At 37.6% G+C, this 13,427-nt stretch overlaps 5 protein-coding genes and 1 non-coding gene across 6 annotated transcripts; 1 reads left to right on the top strand and 5 right to left on the bottom strand.

Annotated features, from left to right (window-relative positions):
* Positions 1-987: 987 nt before the first annotated feature.
* SKN1 (beta-glucan synthesis-associated protein SKN1) lies at positions 988-3,306 on the bottom strand (the record flags this gene model as incomplete). The annotated part of the gene is made up of 1 exon (XM_056228161.1): positions 988-3,306. One exon carries the CDS (start codon positions 3,304-3,306, stop codon positions 988-990), a length of 2,319 nt encoding a protein of 772 aa, XP_056087909.1.
* Positions 3,307-4,105: 799 nt separating this feature from the next.
* Positions 4,106-4,178, bottom strand: Skdi_7.trna27A. The gene has a single exon. It is a non-coding gene; the product is annotated as a tRNA-Ala (tRNA).
* Positions 4,179-4,974: 796 nt separating this feature from the next.
* SKDI07G3910 (uncharacterized protein) lies at positions 4,975-6,612 on the bottom strand (the record flags this gene model as incomplete). Its single annotated transcript, XM_056228158.1, has 1 exon — positions 4,975-6,612. One exon carries the CDS (start codon positions 6,610-6,612, stop codon positions 4,975-4,977), a length of 1,638 nt encoding a protein of 545 aa, XP_056087908.1.
* Positions 6,613-6,753: 141 nt separating this feature from the next.
* Positions 6,754-7,893, bottom strand: SKDI07G3900 (uncharacterized protein; the record flags this gene model as incomplete). The annotated part of the gene is made up of 1 exon (XM_056228157.1): positions 6,754-7,893. One exon carries the CDS (start codon positions 7,891-7,893, stop codon positions 6,754-6,756), a length of 1,140 nt encoding a protein of 379 aa, XP_056087907.1.
* A 1,746-nt stretch (positions 7,894-9,639) lies between these two features.
* On the top strand, positions 9,640-10,221 carry SKDI07G3890 (uncharacterized protein; the record flags this gene model as incomplete). Its single annotated transcript, XM_056228156.1, has 1 exon — positions 9,640-10,221. The coding sequence occupies one exon, from the start codon at positions 9,640-9,642 to the stop codon at positions 10,219-10,221; it is 582 nt and encodes a 193-aa protein (XP_056087906.1).
* Positions 10,222-11,968: 1,747 nt separating this feature from the next.
* On the bottom strand, positions 11,969-13,198 carry BTN2 (Btn2p; the record flags this gene model as incomplete). Its single annotated transcript, XM_056228155.1, has 1 exon — positions 11,969-13,198. The coding sequence occupies one exon, from the start codon at positions 13,196-13,198 to the stop codon at positions 11,969-11,971; it is 1,230 nt and encodes a 409-aa protein (XP_056087905.1).
* Positions 13,199-13,427: the final 229 nt, after the last annotated feature.

Raw genomic sequence — 13,427 nt, 5'->3', positions numbered from 1 at the left:
CAGCCACTGTATCTTCGAATTATTTAGTACATGTTGGTTAAATACATACGTACCGGGCACATAAACTATCTTGCCCAATCCCGTCTACAGGGGTTTTAACAAAATGCAATGCTCTGTAACAATATCTTGCAACGCTCTTCGTAGAATTGATTCTCCTATAGAAATGGCACGAGGTCCAAACGGTCACGCCGCATTTCTCTACATTTCTGGCGCTCTTTTTTTCTGGCGCGGCAGACGCCAAATTAAAGCCCCAATATAATGTAATTGAACTCTTGCAAGTTTTTCATGAGCTTCCCTGACAAAATTCTACGACAATGATATCCATATAATTGCATTTTTATTTTTTTTTTCCTGGAGGACATATGATAGCAAAGATCTGCTGCCTCTCTTTTTTTAGGTCAGAATAAACAACAACGTGACAAAAACTAAAAAAAGGTAATAGACAAAGGAATGATGTGTATCAACACCAAAGCCACAGTCTTCAATGCATACAATATCAACTGTATACAAAAAATTGCAAGAGAGCTAGCAGGGAAGGTTCAATAATACTACAATAATACATAATTTCACATGAAATATTGATTAACAAAATAAATTAAAATCATATACAAATATGATATTTATGTTCTGGAAACATAAAAACTTCATGAGCAGCTTCAATCTCGATGTTTATCCGAATGAATACCTTCAACATAACTAGCTTTAAAACAATTCAAACAGAACGGTTTTTCAACAGATCAACTTTTATTGCCAAAACGGCTACTGACGGAAAATCTCTGCATGATACTCGAACCTGTATTCTATTTAAAAACTCCGGTAATATATTAGTACAAAGGAAGGCCACCTGCGTGGCTACTTCCATACCCAAATTTATGACTCTTGACGCGATTATAATCGCAGCCTGTGACAAACTACTGTCCTTCCTTAGGACCAAGAAGCAGGCGTTCGTTATAATCTCAGCCGTTTTGAGACATCTTCTTTTCAAACTCATGATAATGAAAATTTAGAACTACGGCAATCTCCTGTTAAAACATTCTTTGGGAAGGTATAGCCAGCCTGTTCCCAACTTGTGAGATTAGCGTTATGATAAGCGTTCAAATGATTCTGGATGTAATCGTATGTTGGATAATCTTCTGGATCACAAGTAACAGAGACAGAACCTTTAGGTTGATATAACCTGACGTAATCTACTGACATTGTCACAGGGAAGAATATATATTGCCAATCAATATAAGCCCAATTGTTAGAAATACCTAGATTCAAAACAGCTGACATTGGCTCCTTGCTAATTTTTCTCCAGTCAATATTACCGCTGGGATGTAATGAAGTAGCATAGAGTGTGAAAGTTGGAGTATCTCCGACGAACCATCTGATATAACCGTCTTCATCATCATTGAGATACTCGATGGCATACTTTTGAAAATAACCCGCTTCCTCGCCAAACTGATACCACGTAACATTTAAAGTAGAGATTGCGGATATAGCCTGCTGAAAGGGGCCACCAGCATATGTATTCATCGTTGTTGTGGTGAAATTATAGACTTCGATGAAATCATAATCAGGCATATACCAAATATCGAAAGGAGCAATTTGTAAGGATTGAGAAGCCACACCGACACCTAAAATTGTATCAGCCTCACCTTCTAAAATATCGATTTCTGGTGCACCTCTACCGACACCCTGATTTGGGTGATCTTCATCGTCACAAGTACAAACACTTAACTTTTGACCTGGTAGATAAGAAATGCCATCTGGAGAACTTTGATTCGGTGTGATACCAGCATCACATGCTTCATAAGAGTAAGGCCAAACACCTTGAGTACTGGCCAAGTAGCCTGGTCTACCCAAGTTCCCCATGGTCCACATACCAGGCCATAGTCCTGTAACACGACCATAATTAGGCAAATTTGCGGAAACTTCTATGGCACCTTCTGTAAAACAAAGCTTGTTCCAGCTCTGTACCATACCAGATCTGTAATAAAGGTCATGATTTTTGAATGCATCCATCCTTAGCGTCAAAGTACCATTGGTAGTTGTAACGGCATCTGGAGAATACCATTCAAGATCCTTGGTAGCGTCGTAGTGAACATCAGGCGCCGTCCAGAATTGGTCATCGCCATCATAAAATGTCCTACCTTCGGCGTTAAATTCATCGGAAAACACCAACTGCCATTTAGATCCGTCTTTCGCTTCTCTTGTCTTAGCACTAGTGGGCGTGTCTGGATCAACCAGAGCTGTCCTAATAGCAGCAAGTTGAGGAAATTGATACTCGGTCAAGGACCTTGATGTAGTATTTGAAGACGATGAACCTCTAGAATTTGCTTCATGGTCATGTTCGTGGTGATACACTACGCCAGAAAATGTGATGGCAGGTAATACGATGAAAATGACAACACCGGCCATGAATAAGAATAAGATACCTAGGAGGGCGAGAAAAGATCTTCTATCCATATGCTTAAAGTCTTCGACAAACCGCCTTCTGTCTAATCTTGCTTCTTCTTCAATATCTGGATTGTGAATATAGTCGTCATCTTCTTTTTCGTCCAAAGTTAATGGGAAGAATGAAGCTGGATAACCGCCAAAAGGTGAAAAATCTTGCTCGCCCATGTACAAGTTGGTTGATGATAATGAAGAGTCATGAGCAGAAGAGGATGAGCCAGTCATATTCGCTCTTTTTTTTTCGTTGAGAAGGTTTTGTGATTGAGATTGGGCCATTGAAATGTGCCTCGTCCCTACTAGTGGATATCTGTCAAAAGGTAGAGGAGACTTAATTAAGCTATTATTCGAAAAGGCACTCATATTGTTTGAAGAGGGATGTGACGGTAGGTTTTTGTCTGGTGGCTGCAAATGCGATGTAAAGCTGTTATCGTTACTACTGCTTATAATGTTATTATTATAATTGTTGTTATTGTGATTGTTAAAGTTATTAGCTGGGTTTGAATTATTCTTGGCATAGTAGCCCTTATAATCAGACGTTCTTCGACCATTCCTTGCAGGAGAGTTTTTTTCATTAACAAGGAGAGAAGTGTCGCTATTCGGATCATTGTTGTAGTTTATAGATGATGAACTGGAATATTTATTTCCTCCTCGGTGCTCGTCGTCTTCACTCGGTGGGATGTAGTCTTCGTCAAACTCTTCACTTCCAAGAAAAGGATTACCGCTTCCACTAACATGCTGATTGTCAGCAGGTTCTATCGATGAGCTTTGCCTCGATTGCTCGTTCGAGGAATAAAAGGAGTTTTCACTTTCGGCAATACTATTTTCACTATTGGAATTACGATTATTGGTGAGATTTCGTACGGACATATTTCCGTTCTTCTTGCGATACTAGCTAGTACTGTTCTGAGATATATTATGAGCGATGAGCTTAGATCTGCCTGAGTGTATTCGTTGTCCACCTTCTGTTTCTTTTCTTACTTTTTGCAATAAGCGCTAGCGATTGTAGTATTTTTTTAGAGAACCTCTGAAGCTTCTGCCAACTGAGGGGAATTAAACGAAGAAATGAGTTAGTCGTTTCTTGACACTACTGGAAATATAGCGAGGCACTTCTCAATAAGAATTTATCGATGGCTTTAGTAGAGTATACTGATTAAAAATTCCTTTTCTCTTTCTTTTTTGGGCTTTTTAGCGATGCGGATTTTTTTCTCCTTAGAGGGTAGTAAGTCAAGTCTCCCTATTTTGGTGAATTTTAAACGGTTCGCAGAGCGATATCGTTTGAATGCAGCAGTGTGGTAGGCAAAAAAAAGGGACAAGAATACAGAGTTGTTTATGTACGGTGGCCACCAGCAACTAAAGGAAAAACTGATGTGAATGAGAGAATATGTGCTGCACTGGTTGAGAAATATATATAGTATAGACGCAGAAAATCCATGTTCGTTACAGGCTCATTGGATCCACCTAGGCCTTGCTCATTACATAGCTAGCTATTGATCAATTTCCCCTTTCGAGCACGCATTCATATGTTTTCCTCTTTAAAACAACTCGGATCGTATTAATTGCGGCACCCATACATTACAGCGGAGCCGTTATCCATTTTGGGAAGTTGCTTCAGAAAAAGAAACGAAAGACATGGAAACAGCATTTTTAGAGGAATATGAAAAAAGTTTGGACGAGTCCGGAATCGAACCGGAGACCTCTCCCATGCTAAGGGAGCGCGCTACCGACTACGCCACACGCCCAGGAAATTGAATGAAAATGTTTTATCTCAAAATGGGATACCTCAACATGACGACAGTACGTCATAATGAACACGACGGAAATATCTATAAAAACGTGTCTGAAATAAATCAATATAAGTCGTACAAGATATCAGCACCACATTTGTAATTCCATTCTAGAACGTGGTCCTCAAGCAAATGAAACACCCGAAATATAAATGGACGAACAATTAGATTAGATCCGAGATTCTGCGCTTCCACCCTTTAAGTGTAAACTAGATCTTATTATTGACCATTAAAATCTTGTGACATTTGTTGGGATTCCATTTTTTGATAAGGTTAATAATATCATGTATATAGAATATACTAGAAGTTCTCCTCATGGATTTAGGAATTCACGAAAGGGAATCAACACTTTTACATAATCTTATTCTTATTTCTTTCTTCATTTTATACGTCTTTATTCATTGATCCTATTGCATTATCAATCCTTGCACTTCAGCTTCCACTAAATTTGATGACTGTTCTGAATCTTATTTTCACTGGTCTAATAATTTTTGTCATCTTCTTAACACCGTATATGATAATCTTCTAGCTACGTGATTGAATGTACTAATCAGTTGTACTAGTACTTGATGGATAGTTGATTATTGTTCCAACATACCACCCATAATGTAATAGATCTAATGAATCCATTTGTTTGTTAGCATTTTAAATCTTTTTATCGGAAGAGGTTTTGTCATTACGTCGGCAACATTCTTTTTAGTCTCGATGTAATATACGCATAAGTTATTAGCAAATACTTCATCTCTGAGTCTCATTGCTTTAGTACCGAAGAATCTGTTTCTAAACTTCTCTCATTTTTAGACATAATTATACTGATTGTAGATCTACTATCAGTAAATAAGCCTTTTGTAATTGGCTTGTTATGAAGTTCCTGTACAAGATGACTTAAGTTATCCAGTAACGGGATAGCTTCACTGACCGCATGTATTTCCGCTTCTGTAGTTGAAGTACATGTTAACGAGGCCTTCGTTGATTTTCCTCCAATTACTTTTCCATTGAGTAGAAATATGCTGCCAATTTGTGATTTATAATATGGTTGATTGCCGTATGATGCATCACTTATTGCAACTATCTTATTTTCTCGCTTGGCAGATGTGTTTTTGTGCCATATTAATTGTTTGTCTCTAGTATCCCATAGGAATTGGATCAGTTCATATGTCATGTTTAATACTTGCTTCGATGGAAATAATATATGTTGCACAAGGGTGTTGATATAGTATAGTAGATCAAATCTATATTTATATCCAACATACGACGCTAGACCTACCAGCTTTTGCATTTTATGAACCTTCGATTTGTAATCGTCTTCATCTAGTTCTAGTTCATCTTGCTCTATATAGAGACCTGGTTGGCCTGGAGCGCTGATTTTTCTACCTTTTGGATTTAAAGGTACGTTTAACTTGGGTAATTTATCAGTTAAGGAGTTTTCCATACCTAACTTCATATATTTACCTCTTTTATATTTTATTTCTAGGCCAAGGATATCATATTGAATTTCGTTGTCACTTTCACTTAGATTTATAATTTTAGTATCGTATTGTCTTCTGAGATTTGCTATGATTTTCTTATTCGCTTTTAGATCTTTGCTGAAAAATATCATGTCATCAACGAATAGACATATTGTGACTTGACTATTTTTGAACACACACAACCATCCACGTACTTCGTCCATGCCACATTGCTTTATTAAGTATGATTTAATAGTTTCATACCAGTTTGCACCACTTTGCTTTAAACCATAAAGTGATTTCTTTAAACGTAGTAATTTATTATTCATTCCTAGATGTGGTGGAGGTCTTATGTATAATTCCTCTTTGATGTCGGCATACAAGTAAGCGGAGGATATGTCTAGTTGTGTGACATAGTACTCATTATCTAATGCAAGTGACAAAGATGTCATCAGTGCATAATGATGTACAGTATTGGATTGCATGCCCGGATCATATGTATCAGGATGCTGAATATCGCCTCTTGCAACAAATCTAGCCTTATACATTCCGTCACGCTTCTTGTTGAATATAAACATTGAGCTTATTATATTCTTGGGATCTATCGAGTTTCTATCATAATATTTGTCTGTTTCCCAAGTATTCATTTTTAATAGTTGGTTAACTTCTTTATGATATGCTTCAGTATATTTCTCCTTTTCTTCATTATTCTTATTATATGTGATTGCTTCATCATATCTTAAGGTCGTTCGGATTGGTTTGATTGACTTTACCGCCTTTACAGCTGCAATTAAATGAATACGTTTCTTTGACCTTGGTGGTTCTAGACTACGCATGTTCTTGGCATTCCATGTATCTCGGGATACCTTAATTTCAGTCTTATCTTCTTCTAATGATCTTTTCTTACTTTTGGTATTAGTAGAGATATTAGAATCATCCATACCACCCAAACTGGAATTAGTTTGACGAGAGTGGATAGGTGGAGGTTCTTTCAAAGATAGAGGAAGTTTAATAGACGGTTCACGGGGTAAGTCAGGAAGTGGGAGATCAGCAATAAGAGATTCTACCGTGGTGACTTCTGATTAGGTATCGGATGTTGTTTTTGGAAACGTAGAGTCGGGCGACTGGTTTTCTGGTAGAGATTCCTCGATAGTAGGTGGGCCATCATAAATTTTGTTATTGGGTCCAGTATGTTGAGGAATAGTCTGACCGTTCGTACCACCCAAACTGGGGATTCTGTCATCATCAGAGTTTGGAATGGCATCGGTGGGGGAATCTAACTCGATAACATTGTTATTACCATTAGCTTGGTTTGAGTTGGATGATTTGGAGTCGGATATAGGATCAGGTGACGAAATATCTGCTTGAGTTATACCACCCGATTCTGTATTATCCGTGTCAGAGATATCAATTATGCGAGTTCGTTTACAGGATGGAAGAATGTTAGATGTAGATATATCAGCATTAACTTCCCTCGGTGCACGAACAGTTGTGGTAGGTGCAGGTTTCAGCTGCTTGGGGTCATCGAATGAATGTGTTGAGTCATTTGTGACTGTGGGAACATCATATTCGTGAGAATCAGGATTCAACTCAATATCAGATTGGAAGTCTTGATCCGATTCAATATTTAGATCGTGAGATTGTTCTGCCTCATTTTGCTCGATAAAGGATTGATAAGGAGCGGTTAAGCGATTGATATCAGCATCAAAGGTAAGTGCATCATAATTGAATTGATCCAATCTGGATTGTTCACCGTGCGAAATAACGTAATTAGTAGTGTCTATTGTTTTCTTCAAAGATGGAACATAGATAATATAACCATACGAGTTTCGTGATGGATGTAAGGCGTAACCAGTAATACCACGAGGGTAAATCTTTGAATCGGGACTGTGATTGTTGACTACAACAGTTTGACCGAATGGTAATAGAGTACTAATGTCAAGTCCTGCTAAACCAGCATGTTGTCGTGGGTAATTCTTGTTTTTTGGCGAAATTAAAGAATTTCTGATAATGGTGGAGAATTCGACTGCTGAAAACCATAAATGATTCGGTAAACCGCTGCACTGTAGGTGTGTGCGACAGTCGTCCAATAAGGTACGATTTAATCGTTCAGCAATACCATGCGCTCTGGAATCTGCTGTTGTTGTATAGCATGGGGTTATACCGCATTCCATAAAGAAATTATGAAGGGTCTTGTTAGTGTACTCGGATCCTCGGTCCATTTGTACGACTAAAACTTTGGCATTGAATTGATTGCCAATGAAGGCTATTATCTTAGTAAATACATCTAGAATAGATTGCTAACGACGATCCTGTAATGGATAAACCCATTTGAATTTAGTCTTCTCATCAGTAAATGAGATAAAATAGGAAGGTGCACTCTTTGGCAGATGGTGAACAGGGCCAAATATATCAGTATGTAAGTACTGAAAGGGTTGATAAGATTCTTGGTACTTTAGTCGTGATCCTTTGACATGTCTATGTTTAGTGCTTTTGCCAACTAAACAGTCTGGACATTGATAAGTAGTAGAATCAGATTAGTCTACATCCGATTCCTTTAAGTATGTGATCGAACTATTCTTGAGAGAATGCCTAATTGTTCTAGCATTTGCATGCCCAAGCATTCAATGAATCAAAGGGTACGGATATTTATGTGTAGAATTGCTGGTGTTAACGTTATTAGCAGTTTGCTTCTGTAAGGTTGACGGGATTAAAAAGTTCTTGGAGAGCCAGTAAAAGTCTCCATGTTTAACAATAGGGGCAAGTATAGTACCGTCAGATAGTTCTAAGGTATTTTTAGTGAAGCAAGCAGTAATGTTTTGGTTAGCCAGTTCACTCAAACTTAGCAGGTCATAGGTTATGTTTGGAGTGTGTAGTGCGGTTATTGACGTTTGAACATCATTCTGAAAATTAAAGTGGAGATTACCAATAGCGTTGATTGGAATCTCTTGTTTCTGAGCATCATGTAGACTTATCGGATCATTCGGTGATGCGGAGTGCAGATGATTGACTGTTCTGATGAGCGTCTGGGATGCTCCTGAATCAATAAGAAAATGGTTCGGTAGTTCATCATTTGAATGATCAACGTGGTTTGGTTTAAGTTTAGTATTTGGTTGGCCTAAGCGTGATGCCAGCATTATTATTCAATTGAATTGAACGAGTAGATGGTACATCCATAGAGGGATCATTTGCTCTGGGAAAGTTATTGGATGTAGCAACATTATGTCTTTTGCCAGTTCTAGGACTGTGACGGCTAGGAGCGGATTTCTTCGAAGTACGAGCGGCAATTTTAGCATCCGTCATAGGTGGAGGGACACGGTTTGTGCGATAATAATCATCTGAAATCTTCATCTTGTTGAATTTCCGATACCTTATCACTTTTTGTTCATCGTAGATGGACTGTATCTCGATGAATAAATCTGACATTTTCATATTTCTTCTGCTGCGGAATTGCTGACGTAGGCAGCTATATTCTCCAGAAAGTCCCTTTAAGATAAGTTGACAACCTAATTTGTCATTAGCCTTAATATCGCTTTCTTTTAATCTTTCAAGAATTGTGGTGATCGTTATTTCAAATGTTTCGGCGGGGATACTGCCGTTGTATTCAAGTTGAGCAAGTGTCATCCAATCTTGTAAGTCTTGATTGTCGGTTTGCATCTTCTGTATGCTTTTGGAAAGAATTGTCAGAATGTCTGCATAATCGATTTCTAGAATCTTCTTTGCCCAAGTTGGCAATAGATGGAATGGAGCAAAAGTTTGAAAAGTGTTGTACAAGTATGCATGTTCCTCATGCGTCATTGGTCGTGTGATCATTTGGAATGATTTCGCCGAGATTGGAATTTCTCAAAAATTTGATGTAAAAATTTCACCCAGGTTGAAAAGTCTTCGTCTTTAGTTAAAGTATGTGGTGGAAGTGTGTTCTTCCATGGTGCAGTATTAACTGGTGAACCTTTAAACGATTAGCAACGATGGTTTCATTGGACATTTTTTCACTCTTGATTATGTCATTATTGATGGATCTTGCAACTGCGGATTCGTGCGATAGCGAATGGGATAAAAGAGAGGATGTTGAATTTGCTGTCGGCAGACCAGCGGTTACCGATCACTTAGGACCAGTGACTATTGCATCACTTGACTTGCCGCAGTTCTTCGACTGTCTACGTAACAACACTAATTTGACGAGCATAGTGGGATACTTACCAGGAGTAGTCAGCATTAACGTTAACGTATCTATGGGTGAGTTAGGCAATTACAACGAATCGCTATTGACCAAATGTTGCTCTACTAACGAATTTGGCTTAACCCAGTTTGACTACCTTGTTTTCACTGAAGGTTGGCGTGAGGTCTTTACAGGTATAGATAGGGCTGATCAGGACCAACAGATAGTACGTAGTAATATCGCTGGCCAGATTGGTGACGCAAATCCAGATGTTAATGGTGAGCTGAGGTTGACCAACTCCACTATAATCAGTGAGTCACTATACAGGCGTGGCGCAGACATGACAATTAATTTGCTAGTAGTAGCTACCAAGGCGGCGCTACCATATTGACCATTAAAATCTTGTGACATTTGTTGGGATTCCATTTTTTGATAAGGTTAATAATATTATGTATATAGAATATACTAGAAGTTCTCCTCATGGATTTAGGAATCCACGAAAGGGAATCAACACTTTTACATAATCTTATACTTATTTATTCCTTTATTTTATGTGTCGTCATTCATTGATCCTATTGCATTATCAATCCTTGCACTTCAGCTTCCACTAAATTTGATGACTGTTCTAAATCTTATTTCACTAGTCTAATAATTTTTGTCATCTTCTTAACACCGTATATGATAATCTTCTAGCTACGTGATTGAATGTACTAATCAGTTGTACTAGTAATTGATGGATAGTTGATTATTGTTCCAACACTTATATATTAGATATAGATAAGTAACATCCCGTGAATTATCGTAACAACCGGTTTAGCAAACAAGTTACTTCCCTGTTATCAACAGGATTGCTAAATCACCTTGGTATTACTCGAGCCCGTAATACAACAGAAAATTTGTTGTATCAGTTTCTATCTGTGGGGCTATCAACGACCGTCACTGCACCATCCTCCCCTTCAACCCAGTCAACAATTCCGGTAGAGTAACTGTATTCGCTATCGTAGCATGAGACCAATTTGACGAACTTTGGAGACAATTGGATACTGTTGGAACAAGTAAGTTCATCATTATCCACATAACTAGTCCTTGTTTCAGGATGAAGAATGTTGAAATGACGTTCTATTGATGGGTGCACTTGGAGTCAAAGATCCATTAATTGAACATCAACTTGGAATTTATATATAAATGATATGAGTCGTTACATTGAACTTATAGTAAATTCCCTAGGTTATTGTTATGTTGAACATACTTAATATGTCCAATCGGCGTGTGTTTTATATACCTCTCTTATATAAGTATAAGAAAGATTTCTGCTTTTATTCTTAATTAATACTACTAATTATCAACAGATACTAGCGGTATCGAAGATGGAAGAGTTAGTGTCACCAAAAAGTCAGAGGAGACATCCCACCTGGGCACCTAACAAGTCTTTTCAACCACTGTACAGGTTCTCGAATGCTGCGTTTCTCTAACTTAACCCTTGAGACAAGGAAAAAAAAAGTTTCTATTTCGTTCTCTTAAAAGTGCGAATCCTGTAAATAATTGTTGTACTTTTATCGTTTGATACAATATTATACGAAACTGAGTCAACGACTCTGCATAGTATTGTAAATACTCTTGCACTAATTTCGACGACTGCTGGACCTTGTATTGGTTCCATAATTTACGTCATCTTCTAAATACCGTTTATAGGAGTAGTACTCTAGCACCAACAACACAATTTTAACTTTTTGTACTAGCAATCGATGGAGAATAGTTGAATAATCTTTAACGGGTACCTGCTTCCGTAAAGCTGCATGTTTATTTTGAAAGGTCAAGGAAGGAAGACAATGGCTATGGGACAGTTTACAATTGCTTATATGACTCGAGAATTCCACCATGATAGAGTAGTATCTTTATTGAGTGGAAAACTTAATCTTTTTATGAGCTCCTTTTCCTTGCAAAACTCCAGACGGGTGCAATTGTTTACCTGGGGTCCTTAGCTATTGATGTCCCCCCTTGGCCTTTTTCCATTGTATAAAATACATGATACCTACTATTTCTTGATATGGTCATTTTCGTAAAGTTAATAATTATTATAATGTATAAAATGCATATAACTAGTTATTTAATGCCGTAAATGTGTGGGAAGGTACTAATTACATATCCTCAATGATAGAATTACCCTTAGGAGATCTGCTCAAGGATTCATTGTATCTATCAACTTCTTCGTCCTCAACTTCTTCTAATACAGGTGAAACGAAATTTTTCAATGCGTTGCTTGACATGGAGGAATCTGAGTTCGTATCTGATTCACTGTTTATACTTTCGTTATCGCTTTGTGCAAAATCGGTATTAATGTTGTTGTCTTTGAAATTGGTTTTGATCTCCGAGAAAGTTGATGAATTAGACTCTGGAATCTTTTTCTGCTCAGCTCTCTTGGACTTTTGCCTCTTTATTAAAGATTCCTTCTTGGCTTTTAATTTTGCCTGTTTCTCTTTCTTTTGTCTTTTTACACTTTCCACAGCCAGTTTCTGCTTTTCTGCCTTTCTACTTTCTTCTTGCATGATTCTTTCCTCTTCAATCCATTTTTTTATTTGTTCTTCTTTCAGTAGCGATGTTTCTGGTTCTACCACTTCCTTTTGTTCCGGAAATGATTGACAAGTGTTGATATCTTCCTGAGGCTGCTCTTTTGGTTCGTTTAGTAACACCTTTTGTTGTGAGGCATTGAGTGTAATGTTTTTTCTTTCCTGTCTAACTAAACCAATCTTTAAAAGAGCATATTTATCTCTAGAGTCATCGTCCATATTTTCGATGCCACAACTGATAACGAAGACATCTTCAAATACTTGATCCAGACAGAAATCTTTGAAGATATTATCCCTTTTGCTTAATATGCTCAATTCATCACCTCTATGATTCAGTTCTATTTCATAATCTTGAAATAAGTCCTTAGCAATTTTCTTCCCGATAGCTTTGAACTCCAGTTCTTTCAGTGCAGATCTAAATAAAGCATTTTCATCGACTTCGTCTTCAACATAATACTGATTACCAAAAAAATCTTGCACAACGTGGTAAGTTGGGCGGTAATGACTCTCCTTCAGTTCATCCAACTTTTCGTTAACGTACTTTGAGATGAGTTCATATGGAACTCGCTTATATAAGCTTAAAGTGTAACCATTTGGTGTTGCTGTGAGCGCATACTTTAAAGTTCGGGACCAATCTCTACTTTTTCCTTTGGATGGTTTTAAGTTCGCTTTTACCGCTCTTCTCCTTTTACATTCTGGGTAATACATTGGAGAACTGCGTTCAAAATGATGGGAGCTTGTGGGCTCATTAAAAGTGGGCAACTGTTCAAAAACGCATGGTGAGTTGTATATGGAAAACATTTTTTTGACTTTGATGGGAGCTATTAGTCACTGTTGGTTATTTATTTGTAATTATTAGCAGTTTATTTATAATCAGAACTTAGTTAGCGAAGTAAAGGTGGTTACAGCTGCAATGGATCATTTTGAAGCTTTTATATATTGGTACATCTAAGTGTCTTTGTTCTCTTTGCCACCTGCTCATTCCAGGTACGAATTCTTCTATTTGATTCTTAGTCCTTCCATGCTTGGA

The sequence above is a fragment of the Saccharomyces kudriavzevii genome (genome assembly GCF_947243775.1).
Source record: "Saccharomyces kudriavzevii IFO 1802 strain IFO1802 genome assembly, chromosome: 7".
Taxonomy (NCBI): Eukaryota; Fungi; Ascomycota; class Saccharomycetes; order Saccharomycetales; family Saccharomycetaceae; genus Saccharomyces; species Saccharomyces kudriavzevii.
This window is presented reverse-complemented; position numbering and strand designations above follow the sequence as displayed.